Source organism: Emys orbicularis, chromosome 8, assembly GCF_028017835.1.
Source record: "Emys orbicularis isolate rEmyOrb1 chromosome 8, rEmyOrb1.hap1, whole genome shotgun sequence".
Taxonomy (NCBI): domain Eukaryota; kingdom Metazoa; phylum Chordata; order Testudines; family Emydidae; genus Emys; species Emys orbicularis.
In genome coordinates, this window is record NC_088690.1 from 46,932,307 (window position 1) to 46,948,390 (window position 16,084).

At 39.1% G+C, this 16,084-nt stretch overlaps 1 protein-coding gene across 1 annotated transcript in view; it reads right to left on the reverse strand.

The window, feature by feature from the left end:
- CFH (complement factor H) overlaps nt 1-15,731 on the reverse strand; it is a 135,762-nt gene extending 120,031 nt beyond the window's left edge. Inside the window, exons 1-4 of the mRNA XM_065409917.1 lie at nt 15,578-15,731; nt 7,594-7,779; nt 2,268-2,373; nt 1,066-1,142 (exon numbers count right to left, since the gene is read on the reverse strand). Coding sequence (XP_065265989.1) covers nt 1,066-1,142; nt 2,268-2,373; nt 7,594-7,779; nt 15,578-15,731 — 523 coding nt within the window. The remainder of the gene's footprint in view (nt 1-1,065; nt 1,143-2,267; nt 2,374-7,593; nt 7,780-15,577) is intronic.
- Between the last annotated feature and the right edge of the window lie 353 nt (nt 15,732-16,084).

The window sequence follows — 16,084 nt, forward strand, 5'->3', positions numbered from 1 at the left end:
GATCAAATATTCCTTATTACAAAGGAAGCCGTTAGATGGGGCCAAATTCCACCCTTGGATGTTTGCATAGACATTAATGGGAGAGTATGTGTGTATCTGAGACCAGAGTTTTGCCTCCATCTCTTTCTTTTCCCAACTTTCTCCAGTATATCAGTCATCTGCCCAGTCTTTGATTTTGCGTCCTATTTCAGGGTTCCTCAAACAAATCTATAAAGATTTATAAATTTTTAATCATGCAGGATTAGTGCACACATTCACGGGCAGTCATGTTTTTCCTTTGGTGAGAAACCCTTAAAAATTTGGCACTAAAGAAATATAAATAATAACAATTCTTACTGGCCAAAGTCACATTCACATCATAACACAAATACTGTACGGGGGTATATGGATTCATTGTATGATGGAACACTTTCCCCATAAATATTAAAGCTTTACAGAACAAAATTAAGAAGGAGATTATCTAAGAATAACATTAAAGGACAGATTGTGACATCCTTGGTCACGCTGAATGAGTAATACTACTGAAACCAATAGGACTACATGTGGAGTAAGGTAGAGCCCTGCAGCCAGACTGGGATCCTGCGGGTCCTGCAGGACACACTGCCATAATAGTGGGAAAAAGTAAAATGTATTTGTTGTGGGTGGGATTGGGTGGGCAAAAAAAAAAAAAAAAAAACAGACTGTGGAAATTTGGAGGAAAACACTACATTTCTTGTCAGTTTACCAAGAGTAGCCTATTTGGGAAATTGCTATTTATTTTGTTTGAGCTTCTCTTTCCTATATGTGTTTATCTCCCTCCCCTCTCTTGTGGGATTTGTGGGGATCTAAGATTTTTTTTGGTTTGGAGCAGGATAAAAATGCCAGAAATAATTCAAGAGAGGGTGGGAGTAGGTACTGCAGGGCAGGGCGGGAGCGGAATTTAAATAGTCCCACAGAGGGCTCTAGAGAAAGGTACTAATCAATGTGAGCAAAGATATCACAGTCAGGTCCTAAACAGTTTTTAGGCAGGCAAATATTAAATAAAAATCAGTTTGAAAAAAAGATTATGTTGTAGACTCCATTTACCTTCACAGTGGGGGAGTTCATTGCTCCATCCATCTGCCTGACACTCACGGAAATTTCTTTGGCTGAGCATCTGATAACTTACCAAAAAAATTGTAACCAAAATATAAAACTCTAAAATACAGCCGCATTATGTGTTAACAGGTTATGTGATGCTATTACAGTTAAAACAATATAAATAGTTTCCCCTGTTCTAATACATAAACTAACCCAAAATATTCGCCTGGAGAAGGAAACAATACTGTCTCTACTGGGCTCCTTCTCCATTTTGTTAAACTTCCTATTGCTCACAGTAGCAAAATGTTAAGTGGCAGAAGTAAAGCTTCATTGAAGCTTCTTTATTACAGAGATCTGCTAATGCTAAACTCTGGCTCAGCCCTCTGTATAGAAGCCATTGTAATTCACTGTGGTCTCACAACATTAGGGAGAATTGCAACTTCTAAGCCCAGTTCACTGGTACCCTCAAGTACAAAGGAGGCATAAACCTGGTGAAAATGGCAGATTAAGCCAAATTTATGGATGCTTTGCATTGCCAGAGCAGTGCAAAACAGCCAGACTGTAATGGAGTATATCTTACTATATACAAGATTTTTTATTCAATTTACTAAAGCTCTTTCTAGAGAGCTATAGTTAGTCGTGAAAGCACATGATGAATGTAGTTACTGAGTCTACCACAAAGTCGTTATTTGAAAAAAAAAATCTCTGCAATTACTATAGAACAGGAAAGATTAATGTTTGGCTTGTAGGTCGGGGCCTGATTTTCATAAGTGCTGACCTCTGAAAATCAGGCCTCTGATATGACCCACTAAGCCCCATAACAAAGCTTCATCAGTTCATTAGTTTCTGAGTCCTGGATCTCCATATTAAATATGAGATCAGCTGCAGTCAGTCTAAGCAAATTAGGTGTGGTCCTCAGGAGGACAAAGTTTGGCTGACTCTGCTACAGAAGTACATTTGAAGGTACAAGATTAAAGAGTTATGTTAAATAGTCTTATGGAAACCCAAAGTGCTTTTAATGTAATGAAGGTTTCATCATTAACCACTTCTAACTATAGAAATCTAAAAATATTAACAGAATGTAAATCTGTCAGACTTAAATAAAAAAATCGCAAAGCCATAACTAGACACCTTATTCCATTAGCTTTTACACCCAATATTGACCTGCTCTAGTGCTACCAGTATACTGAATAACAAAAAAACATTACCCTTCATCACATTTGTACTCAACGCGAGCACCAAATACAAACTCTGTTCCAGCAGTAAGTTCAAAGGAACCAAACTGAATATCTCCAGGATGGCCACAGGGCTTGTCTGGGGGGGTGGAAAAAAAGGGAAATGTGTTTATAAACCTTCTACAGTGCTGTAAAGGGAGGTAACTTTGACTGTCAGATAGGAATTGTATTTGCTATATGGGGTGGAATTTTCAAAAGCTTTCGGAATTAGCTTAATTCTCTCCTATTAAAGTCAATGGGAGTTTTACCATTGATTTCAGTGGTAGCTGAATGCTGAGCACTTTTGAAAACTGAACCATAATGCTGGCGAATTAAATACTGGGACTATCCAAATTTTTGCTTTCTGAGTGACAAACAGCAAAGAATCTGACTCTATAAAATATTTGTTAATACTCTAAAGGCCTCTGCTCTAAAAGTGGATGCTTTGTCAGACCTACGATCAGATTCAAATACACAATGAAAAGTCCCAGTTTGTTAATATTTTTTTAAGGCACAAGGTTTATTGACCTGATATTTAAAACTTTTCCTTGCACACTTTCAAAAGGATTCTTTCAAAGAGGTAAAGGCTCTTTAGAAATGCTTCAATATGCATACATGTAAATTAGGAGGAAAATAAACGCATTATTAAGTCAATCAAGTAAATTACATGTACAGCTTGTTACATAGGTGATACATGGAGACAGAACTATAATTATGCATTGACCTTTTAACGGAGGGATATGGTAAATTCCAGCATGCTAATGAAGTTTTTTAATACCTGGTCATAAATTCCCAGATTATAGCAGTGAGGAGCTTGAGTTATATGAAAAACATTTTTCATGAAACGATACCTGTCTGAGAGATGGCACTCTGGTTCTGGAGAAGTTAAATACACTCCTACAGTGACAGGCTTGGACCCCAGGTGAATGGTTACCCTTCAAACTGGAGTCCAAGGACTTCTTAAGATAGAAGGGTGTGTGACCCAGGGACCTCTTGGTGCCATCTGGCAGAGGGCATCGCTGTACATAAGGATTACAGGGATCCCCCTTGGTCTGGTATCTACCTACTAGTTTGCACAAGAGTGTCATGTAAGGTCTCTACTGAAAGCTTGTGTCACAATGGTCATCATGATCACTGCAAAATGTATGTATGGATAATATGTAAGGGGTTTATACACACACACACACACACACACACACACACACACACAGAGAGAAAATTATGTTCTTATGGCCTGTGAGTTGGAGTCAGTCACCAGAAGTTGAAAAACAAGTTTATTTCAGGCAGAAAATGTTTATCTAGCAGTCTGTAAGTAAATAGAGAATTGTATAGTTCACAATGAATGCCCATTTACAGTCTGAGCTAAATGATAATGATGGGATTATGAAATCTTCAGAGGGGGGAATTTACAGCAGGAAATCATGGATTTTTGGACTACAACTGTAGGTACAGAGACTAACTCTACATTCTTCATCTAGGATGTAAGATAACAGAGGGTTTGCTTAATGAAATAAGGATCACACACAGACAAGTTTTTTAATCCTGGGAGAAGAACTTTGGGTGATGTAAAGATCACTAGACAGAAGAGTATCATGTTCGTTACGTCTGGGCTCTATTATGTGTGTTATGATTCTGTTTTAGCTGTAACTCTTTGTTTCCAATATTTCAGCTTGCTATCATTTGAAACTCTGTTTTTTGTTAAATAAACTTAAAAATGCTTTCTCTATGAACAAACTTAAGTGTTGTGTGTTAAGCAGAACTGTATTCTGTGGTACAACTGGTAAGCTGTGGTCTGTTCCTTTTGGAATAGAGGATCTGGGAGTTCTGGGAGTGTCCAGTGGATTTGGCCTGGATGCTACAGGCAGATGCTTGAAGGACTTGGGGGTTGGTGTATGCCTATCACTAACCTGAAGAGGAACAGCGCAGCCTGCATAGGCTGAGAGAAGAGTGCTCGTTCTGCCTGTGGCTAGTGGTGTCAGGAAGCTGCACCCTGATAGGCACAGTTAACGGGAGGTGGTAGTGAGGTGCCTCACAACCCTACCCCTGGGAAGCACCACAGTGGAGTAATAAGGCAGGATCTACACCCAGTTTGCTTACATACTGAGAGAGTCACACGTGAGAAGATGAAAAATGAAGAAAAAGGTTATGGATTGCTATTTTCTGTTTATTTCAGGTAAGGAAATAGAGTGCAGTATAAAATGAGTAGACAAGAAACATACTCCAAACTACATAAGCAATAGTTGGAGCAGCAGTGTGAAGCTCATGAATTAGATGAAGGGAAAAATCACTGAGAAATTGAGATTTTCACTCGTGGAACAAGGTAAGTTATGCATAGGTATAGCTCTCAATGAAACAGCTATGAAGTTGGAGTTGGCCATCTAGGAGGTGGCAAAAGTAGAGAAGGAACCATCTGTGGGGAGCCAAAGATAAACGGGATGCAGTGGAAGCCACACACCAGAGAGCACTGGAGCTGGAAGACAAATTTTTTGAAGCCCAAGAAGCAGAGGTCAAAGAAAAGGAGGAGAGGCAAGAAAAAGAGATGGCAGGCAGCACGCTCTGAGCATACTAGACTTACAAAAGCAGATCCTTTAGCCCACGTGTAATCCTCACCAGGGATCACACAGCTGGGACAAACTGTGTGCTAGTTACAGGGAGACTGATTGCACTGAAGAATATTTAGCCACCTTTGAAAGGATCTGCAGTGTACATAACTCTGATGACTGGAGAATGACCATCTTACTCTCCAAACTGAATCGTAAAACTCTGAAGGTGTTTAATTATATGGATGTAAATAAGAGTATGAAGTATGACATTTTAAAATTGTCTGTCAAAAAGGTTTCAAATTGCACCAGAGGCATACCACAAAGTTTATAAACCTTTAAAAGGTTGACAAGTTAAGTCACAGGGAATATGTTCATAAAATGGTAGATTATTTGGAAAAAAAATGACAAAAAGTAAAGGGGCAGAAACTTATGACCAGTTAATAGATCTATTTGCTCAAGAACATTTCTCTGATGTCTGCTCTAAGCAGGAGAGAGCTGCAGGTGGGAGACATCTGTGGAAGCAGCCACAGAAGCAATTGATTTGTACATAGAAGAGAGATCCTTCATAGAGTGCACGTCCCAAAAGGAAGGGCAAAAAGCCTATAGTAAAAGAGTGTCTTTGGTTTGTTCCTGGAAAAAAGGAGGGAGGGAATGGGATTAAGCTCACATCACCCTTTATTTCATATTTAAGAGCAGGGCCTCACTGGCTAAGTTTCTGAACCATTTACTCTAGTTCTGTAGCTATTCTGCATAATTTTTCACCTCCGATTTCTTTACTGTTTATTATTAGAATACTGTGTCCAGTTTTGGTGTTCACACTTCAAAAACGATGTTGGTAAATTGCAAAGAGCTCAGAAAAGAGCAACAAGAATGATTAGAGGTCTGGAAAACATGCCTGACTGAGAAACTAAAGAGGCTCAATCTATTTAAGTTTATCAAAGAGAAGATTAAATGAAGATTTGATTGTGGTCTATAAGTGTCTTCACTGGGACAGTGATTTCCAATAATAAACCACTTTTTAAACTAAGAGAAGAAGGCATAACAAAATCAAATGTTTGGAAGTTGAAGCTAAGTACATTCAAACTAGAAATAGGAAAAAAGAATTAAATGAGGGTAATTAACCATTGGATCAGTTTACCTAGGACAGGGTGGATTCTTCATCACTTGCAATCTTTAAATCAATGTTATATCTTAAACAGAAATTATGGTCTTGATGCAGAAATTATTGGGTTGTGTTCTTTGGCTTGGGTTATGGAGGAGGTCATACCAGAGGATCATAATGATCCCTTCTGGTCCTAGCATCTATGATTTTCTCTTAATGTCAAATTAACTTTGCTACATGTAGGATATTTTGATTGGAGATGTAGACTATCTGGGAAAGAAGCATATTTGGACGACTCAGAGAAGAGATCTGATTCCAGATTTAAAGGAAGGCCAAGTGAAGAGAGAAGTAGTCACTTGAGCATGTAATCAAAAGGAAAGGAATCGTGGGACCCCTTCCTAAAAGTGCTGGCCATGTTCATTCTTGGAACAAGCACTATTTAATGACCTTCAGAGAGCTAGTCTTTATTCAGACTGCTTTGCTTCTTCAATGAGCTTTACAAACATAATCTCTTTTAAATGATTATATGATATCTACAACATCAGCCTTGAAAGAACATATGGTAAAATTTATGGGAAGTTTACTTTTTAATTCAAAATTACAGTAGATGTTAATCTGACATAATTATTCATAGAGCTGGTCAGGAATTTTCTGTCTGAATGACCTTGTGATGGATAATGCAGTTTCTGCAAAATTGATATTTTCTTTGGGGAAAAAAAATCTTGATCTTTCCAAACATTTTCGATTTTCCACTAGGAAAATTTAAATGAAATATTTCATTGTGGGTCACTTCAACCTGAATTAGAATGTTTCAATTTCTTGAACTGACCCAGAACATTTAGTTTTGAATCAGGTCAATAAAACAAATGCATTTCTATGAATTCATTATATAATGGGAGATGTAGTTGTTTGAGTCCCGCTTCTCTCCTGCAGGCCATGTTCCCTGGAGCACTATATCTCCCATAATGCAATGTGGATTTCTCTCTGATTGATATGCATTTTGCAATATGGAGGTCACATGATTCTCAGTAGATAATAAGTGCTGTGGTCTGGTCAGGGAGCCTATATGGAAAAAATGGAGGTATCAAGGCTCCTGAACATCAGTTCCCATGAGGCAATGCATCGCTTTGGTAAAATGCAATTTGAATAGAATCGATTGAAAATGTTTCATTTCAATCAAAACTGTTGAAATAAAATGTTTTGACCTTTCAGAACCAATTTTTTTTTAATGTCCATTCTGTGAAACATTTCACAATTTCAACTTTTCATCCTAATTTATGACAAAAACAAATGTTCAAATGTAAGAATTTCCCATAGGATGGAAATTCTGAATTTTGCTCAGTTCTAGTTATTTCTTACTATGAAGTAGCTATGTTTATCTTGAACAACTGTTAAAAAAAAACTGCTTTGCTAAATCGTCTATCTGTACCTTTGGTGTCTGTATTGTAAATCATTGTAGTAATAAAAAAGATTTTTAATAGAATTTTCTCTTTCTCACTAAAGTTTAGGGGCCAAATCTTGGATTTATTACAAACAAAACTCCAATTGAAGTTAATGAGCATCATTGCCCAAGTGAGGACTTTGTGATGTCGCCCTAAATGTTGACCTGAAGAAAAAGGGAAAATGACTGAAAGTATTTCAGTTGAACATATGCACTTTTTTCAAAGATACTTACTTCTACATTCCACGTATGGGTGGAGATGTTTCCACACACCATTTGTACACTCAAATGTAACACGACCAAGTTTTATGTACCCAGGTCGACAGTTGTAAATTGCTGAAGTACCATGTGGATAGGATGCCTTGTCCCAGGTTCCTGTAAGTATTTCCTTAGTTCTTCTAGGAGGTGGAGTTTCACAATCTAGAAATTAAGTAAATGAGAATAATAATTATTAAAATAGATGGTAAATACCCAAAAATAATGTTAACAAAAGGAAGAATGAGATTTGAGAGCGAGCAAGTGCAGCTTCTTGATCGTAATCACCACACAGAGTTGTTTAGAAAGATCATGGACAACTGAAAGGTTTCAGAGTGGTAGCCGTGTTAGACTGTATCAGCAAAAACAACGAGGAGTATTTGTGGCATTTTACAGACTAAAAAAATTATTTGGGCATAAGCTTTTGTGGGCTAAAACCCACTTCATCAGGTGCATGGAGTGGAAAATACAGTAGGCAGGTATATATACACAGTACATGAAAAGATGGGAGTTGCCTTACCAAGTGGGGGGTCAATGCTAACAAGACAATTCAATTAAAGTGGAAGTGGGCTATTTTCAACAGGAGGAAAAATCACTTTTGTAGTGGTAATGAGGCCAATGTAATCAGGGTGGCCCATTTCAAACAGTTGACAAGAAGGTGTAAGTAACAGTGGGGGGGGAAATTAGCATGGATAAGACAGAGTCTGTCTGGGCAATGATTACACTGGGTAAAAGAACTACTAGAGCCTCCCCTGAGATACTGCTTGGGGTGTGCTATAGACCGCCGGGATCTAGCCTGGATGCGGACAGAGAACTATTTAATGTTTTTAAGGAAGTAAAAACTAATAAGAGCTGTGTGATCATGGGGGACTTTAACTTCCCAGACATAGATTGGGGAACAAATGCTAGTAACAATAATAGGGCTCAGATGTTCCTAGACGTGCTAGCAGATGAATTCCTTCAGCAAGTAGTAGCTGAACCGACGAGGGGGGATGCCATTTTAGATTTGGTGCTGGTGAGTAGTGAGGACCTAGTTGAGGAAATGATAGTAGGGGACAACCTTGGCTCGAGTGACCATGAGCTAATTCGGTTTAAACTAAATGGAAGGATTAACAGAAATAAAACTGTGACTAAGGTTTACGATTTCAAAAAGGCCAACTTTTATAAATTAAGGCAACTACTTAGGGAAATGGATTGGGCTAACATACTTAGAGAGCTAAAGGCAGATGAGGCCTGGGATTATTTCAAGCTGAAGTTGCACGAGCTGTCCGAGGCCTGCATCCCGAGAAAGGGGAAACGGTTAGTAGGCAGGAGAATTAGACCTAGCTGGATGAGCGGGCGTCTCAAAGGGGCAATTAAGAAAAAACAGAAAGCGTACAAAGAATGGAAGAGGGGGCAGATCGGTAAGGAAACCTACCTTATTGAGGTCAGAGCATGTAGGGATGCGGTGAGAAAGGCTAAAAGCCGTGTAGAGTTGGACCTCGCGAGGGGAATTAAATCCAATAGTAAGAGGTTTTATAGCCATATAAATAGGAAGAAAACAAAGAAAGAGGAAGTGGGACCGCTGAAGCATGTAAATGGAGTGGAGATTAAGGATAATCTAGGCATGGCACAATATCTAAATGAATATTTTGCGTCAGTATTTAATAAGGCTAATGAAGGGTTTAGGAATAGAGGGAGCGGGACAGAGGGGAATAAAGGAGGGGCGATTGACATTACAGTATCAGAGGTGGAAGCCAAGCTTGACCAGCTAAATGGGACTAAATCGGGCGGACCGGATGATCTCCATCCTAGAATATTGAAGGAGCTGGCGCGAGAAATTGCAAGCCCCTTGGCGATAATTTTTAATAAATCTGTAAACTCGGGGGTGGTACCGATGGACTGGAAAATAGCTAATGTGGTTCCTATTTTTAAGAAGGGGAAAAAAAGTGACCCGGGTAACTACAGACCTGTTAGTTTAACTTCTGTAGTATGCAAGGTCTTGGAAAAAATTTTGAAGGAAAAAGTAGTTGAGGACCTTGAGGTGAATGGCAATTGGGACAAATTACAACATGGGTTTACGAAAGGCAGATCGTGCCAAACCAACTTGATCTCCTTCTTTGAGAAAGTAACAGACCTTCTAGATAAAGGAAATGCGGTGGATCTAATTTACCTCGATTTTAGTAAAGCGTTTGATACTGTCCCGCACGAGGAATTATTGGTTAAATTGGAAAAGATGGGGATCGATATTAAATTCCAGAGGTGGATAAAAAACTGGTTAAAGGGGAGACTGCAACGGGTAGCACTGAAAGGTGAACTGTCGGGTTGGACGGAGGTCACCAGTGGGGTTCCTCAAGGTTCGGTTTTGGGTCCGATTTTATTCAATCTATTCGTTACTGACCTCGGAACCGAATGTAGGAGTGGGCTGATAAAGTTTGCGGATGACACAAAGTTGGGAGGTATTGCCAATTCAGAGGAGGATAGGGATATTCTGCAGGGAGACTTGGATGACCTTGTAAATTGGAGTAAAAATAATAGGATGAGATTTAATAGTGAGAAGTGTAAGGTGATGCATTTAGGGATGACTAATAAGAATTTTAGTTATAAGTTAGGGACGCATAGGTTGGAAGTGACGGAGGAGGAGAAGGACCTCGGAGTCCTGGTTGATCGTAGGATGACTATGAGTCGGCAATGTGACGTGGCTGTGAAAAAAGCTAATGCGATTTTGGGATGCGTCAGGCGAGGTATTTCTAGTAGGGACAGGGAGGTGCTGCTTCCGTTATACAAGGCGCTGGTGAGACCTCATTTGGAGTACTGTGTGCAGTTCTGGTCTCCTATGTTTAAAAAGGATGAACTCAAACTGGAACGGGTACAGAGAAGGGCCACTAGGATGATCCGAGGAATGGAAAACCTTTCCTATGAAAGGAGACTCGAGGAGCTCGGTTTGTTTAGCCTAACCAAAAGAAGGCTGAGGGGGGATATGATTGCTATCTTTAAATATATCAAAGGGATTAATACCAAGGAGGGAGAGGAATTATTTCAGCTCAGTAGTAATGTGGACACGAGAACGAATGGATATAAACTGGCCGTGGGGAAGTTTAGGCTTGAAATTAGAAGAAGGTTTCTAACCGTCAGAGGGGTGAAATTTTGGAACAGCCTTCCGAGGGAAACGGTGGAGGCGAAAGACCTTTCTGACTTCAAGATTAGGCTTGATAAGTTTATGGAGGGAATGGTTTGAAGGGATAACGTGATTTTAGTCAATTAGGCATTAACGTGCCATCGCGGGTAAAATGAGGATCCGGCTGTAGAATCTTGCCTGTATGCTCGGGGTACTGCTGATCGCCATATTTGGGGTCGGGAAGGAATTTTCCTCCAGGGTAGATTGGCAGAGGCCCTGGAGGTTTTTCGCCTTCCTCCGCAGCATAGGGCAGGGCTCGCAGGCTGGAATATTCTGTTGTGGGTGGGTCAGCTTTTGTGGCCTGCATCATGCGGGAGGTCAGACTAGATGACCATATTGGTCCCTTCTGACCTTAAAGTCTATGAGTCTATGAGTCTATGAGCATGGGGAAATTAGTTTTTGTAGTGACCCATCCACTCTCAGTCTTTATTCAGGCCGAATTTGATGGTGTCCAGTTTGCAAATTAATTCCAGTTCTGCAGTTTCTCGTTGGAGTCTGTTTTTGAAGTTTTTTTGTTGAAGAATTGCCACTTTTAAGTCTGTTATTGAGTGTCCAGGGAGATTGAAGTGTTCTCCAACTGGTTTTTGAATGTTATAATTCTTGACATCTGATTTGTGTCCATTTATTCTTTTGCATAGAGACTGTCCGATTTGGCCAATGTACAACGTACAAACTGGACACCATCAGACTAACCTGATTTTTAATAGAATGGGAAAAACTTGGTACATATCCCTAAGCAAACCAAAATTATCAATCAAATGTGAAACAATAAATATCTAGATACTGGGGATAATTATCTTTCAATACATAAAAGGGACAGTAGATGCATAGTATGGAGAGTGGGAACAGAGATAATTGCTTTGATTTCAACATAAGCGACCCCACCTACTGTCTTCTCTCCCTCAACCACAGCTCCCCCAGGCCAGCTCTCCCACCACCAGAGGAAAAAAGCATAAAGATACCCCCAACTCCCAAGACCTCTACTTCTGCAGCTCTAATCTCCATACCTGCTACTACTTCCCATCACTGTCTGACATCAACTTCCTGCTTTCCACTGACCCAATTTTCCAAATCCCCTCCCTTAGCTTCGCCACACCTCTTCTTCTTCAATCTGAGTCCCAACCTTCCCACTCCCTCCAATACTGAGACTATTTGTGTTCACAGAGAACTGGTGAATAACTAAATTCCAGAAATCCATATCACACCCTCTTCATCCTTCAATCATTTTGTTTTCTGTCCCAGATTTTTGTCTGTCATGACACTTTTCTTCAGGTCAATCAATACGCACACATTCCCTTCCCTACAGCTTCTTACAATGCCTCCTAACCTGTGTCCAGGAAAATAACTTCTCTACAAAGTATAACCCAGACTATGAACAATAAGGGGAAGTGGTTTGCATTTATTCCAGTATGATATTCCTGAGCACAATGAGAATGAAATAAGAAGGGCTAGAAAACCCCGGAGGCTCCAGGCAGAGCTCCCAGTGTTGCTAGCTCTTGGAATTTCATTTCAAATCTCATATTTGGTGTTGCCCTTAAAGCCTGATCTCCTGGAGTTATAGGATTACATGAGAAGAGCAGTTTTCACTTTTTGTGAAGTTTCTAGCCCTCATGGTTATGGAGAAGACTGGAAAACATGAACCCTAAAGGCTCAAAAACCTAGAAGGCAAATAAAATACCTCAAATTTATTATTTTTAACATCTTATGATTTGTTGAGGCCCAACTCATGATATTTGTATGCTTGGGGTCATCAGTATGGGCACATGTGCAAGTAGAAAAGAATTAGCAGATTGAGGAAACAGAGCTCACTAGGCTCTGTAGAATATATAAAAGGAAGCAAACTAAACTGCTAGGGGCTACTAGTTCTAGCTGTGCAGCCACTGTCACAAAGTCGAAAGGGACCTTCTCTGTGAGTTCTGGACTTTGCTCTATTTAGACACTTTTTGTTTGTTTCTAACCTGCTTGTAGCCTTCTCTTCTGAGGGAACAGACATGAAGACTCAGGGTCAAATTTCAAAAGTACTGGGGAGAGTAAATCCTATTGTACAGCATTGCGGACTGTAACTACTATTGATTTCAAAGAGCTATAGGATCTTAAGTGCCTATGTTACTTTTGAAAATGGGACTTGGGTGTTTTGAAAATTTTACCCCTTGAATTCAGAAGCTCCTGATTGCCAGGTTCATACTCAAACCACTAGATTATTTCTCTTGCTCAAGAGTTTTTATTTACTTTTTGACTCTCTAAGTCACATGCTCTTTATCGGTACTGGCAACAAAACAATATAGAGGCTGCTACATTTAAAGATTTTAAAAAACAAGCATAAGAGGTCTGACATTCTTCAATCCTCCCCCCCCCCCCAAAAAAAATCCACAGTAAAACAAACAAAATCCTTCCCATACAATGATTCACAGAGGTTAAAACACACACACAGACACACCAGAAAAATCTACAGTGAGGAAAAAATTGCATAGAATACATGAAAATACATCAAAATGTAAAAGGAAATTGTCCCCAATACAACCAATGACCTAACATTTCCTGTTCTCAGTGCAGATATGACTGGACCACATTCACTACTGCTCTTTCTTGTCTGCTGGATTTCTCCTCCCCTAACATTCACAGAGCTTGCCAAACAATCCCATAGTCCCAGTGTTTGAAAACAGTCACAGGCAAACTGGCTTACCACTTCTCAGGCTTCTCCATGCAGCCTACTGTCATGGGTGGTACCCTACTATTGTTTCCAGATATCACTACATAAAAGGGTGTTTTAGGAGGGTGTTTAGGACACCCAAAGATCTGTGATTGTCTATAGATCAAAAGGCCTTTTGACAACCATTAACACCTTCCAGCATAACTATAACAGCAGCACCTTTTTTTTTTTTTTTTTTTTTTAAGGAACACGCACACAATGGAGGATTCTCAGATAAAAAGACCTGAACACAGTCTGAAAACTCAGCTATAGCTAAAAAAGACTCTTTATGATGATTTGAATCACCAAGAAACAAAAAACTTCTGTAGAAAAAACAAAATGCAAGCAAAATGTTCAGTCATAAGGAATTTACTCCCAGTGAGATTCATTGAGTTCAGGAAGGTTTGTGCAAGGTCCTTTGCACCACTCAAGTGGTGAGGCCACATGCAGATTGGAGGCAGCAATAGAAGGTACACCTTGAGTGCCATATAATGGGGTCTCCATGCTGCCCCTCTGTTGGACGTTGTCCTGGTGCTGACTAGAAGGGAGACACCCAATGAACAATTAAGTAAGTGGGCAGGGACAATATGTCGCTGCTAGGCTGGGGTGGGAGGAGGAAGCTGCACTATGGGTTCCTGCCCTGGCAACAGTTGGGAGTGGTAGATTTTAGTTCCCCGGTGCCCCTGAACTTCTGCAGCACAAATCCTAATTACTGTCTTTATGTAGGAGATGAATTTCATTTTATTTGCACCCAAAATTCCTTTACCTCTCAATATTTATAATTCACTAATATGAATGCCTATAGCTGTGTAAGGAACACAAATCTCAGAAAGTTATGCAAAACCAGGAGAACTATTTATTACAGACAAGTCTGTAAAACTAAAGCATACAACTGTTTAAAAGTATTACTCTAGGCCCACTAGAGGGAGCTCACATGCTATCAAAAACCAGATGCTGGGACTTTCAGAGTAACTAGCAAGACCCATTAAAACCCATTTGCTTTTTTAATGTGCTAACTTTTTGCTTCCCTCCTTTTTTAAATAATATGTTGGGTTGATATCCTGATTAATCACTAGCAATTATTACATACCAACAGCTAAGTGAAATGTATTCCTCATCTTTGCTTTCTCTCAAAAAGGTATCTTTTCTTTCTTCTTGTTTCAGACCTTTGCATACAGTTCTGCTCACTTGAATGGATAAATGATAATAGTTCTATAACTAAATAGCAACATTTTGGCTGCAGGAGTGTTTGTGCAGTAGTAACATTAAAATATAAAAACCATTGGGCCCTCAGTTTTTTTCATACGTCTGTAATGCATCTTTATAACACATTTGTGCACCAAGTAGTCACCTTGAAGTTCAAATAGGTGGTGAGAAGGATAGAATGTGGACTTAAGTGTTTCCATTTTTTAGTGTATAAATTCCATTAAGTAGTGAAATTTTCTCTTCATGTCTATGAGAAACTTATTTATTGTGCTTGCTTACATCAAAGGGAAAATAGACTTCTGTGTCTGCTTCATTTTTTCTTTAATAAATGACACCTTTGACAATATTGTTTTTATTGACAAATTAAAATAAATCTCATTATGATCATTTCAATGGTTGCACGTGATTCTAGATTTGGTTTTCTTTATATCATTTAATTCAGAGTGTGACTTTTATGTAAGATTCCGGTGCAATTTATTTTCCCCTAGCCTTAATGAAGTGGCACATTTTAGGATTTCCTAGAAAAAACTTGGGTTGAAAAGAGACCAAGAATTTCTCAGATTTTACAGAAATTGTATATTTCAGAGAAGCTCATGGCACTTTGAGTTCTCAGAATGGGAAAGGCATAGTCAAAAGCTCTATGTTCACGAAGATTATTTTTTTCATTAAGGATAGCACTAACTTTTCTAATCTTCCCTGCCCATATCATCTGCTTTTGTAGTCTCTTTCATTAGCAACTTCAAGAACATTTAAGCAGCATTGGAGTTCAATAGAATACCAATGCACGACTGATCGTATCACACACAGGACACTATCATATTCAAATCCCACTTCAAGCATGTTTATAAAGAAAAAGCTACATATAATGTTTTTATTACAACAAATATAAAACCCAAATTGATCTTGCTCACAATTCCATTTGCTCTCTATATACATGCTGTTGGTAGGCTTCATGGTTGGCCCCATTAACCATGATGCCAGCTCATCAGCACAGTAACTATCTATTCGAGTAATTTTCTCTCTATAGTCTCCATAAGGGCTACTGTAAAAGCTTACATTGAACATAGCCTACTATTAACGGCAACTATTTGAATCATTCTCACAATATTTTACATAGTTAGATTTTCCTAATTAACAGGCTATGAAACATTAATTTTCTCAAACTTGACTAACATTTATATTCAAGTTTCAGAGTAGCAGCCTTGTTAGTCTGTATCCACAAAAGGAACAGGAGTACCTGTGGCACCTTATAGATTAACAAATTTATTTGAGCATAAGCTTTTGTGGGCTAAAACCCACTTCATTGGATGCATGCAGTGGAAAATACAGTAGGAAGATATATATATATATATATATACACACACAGAGAACATGAAAAAATGGGTATTACCATACACACTGTAACGAGAGTGATAAGT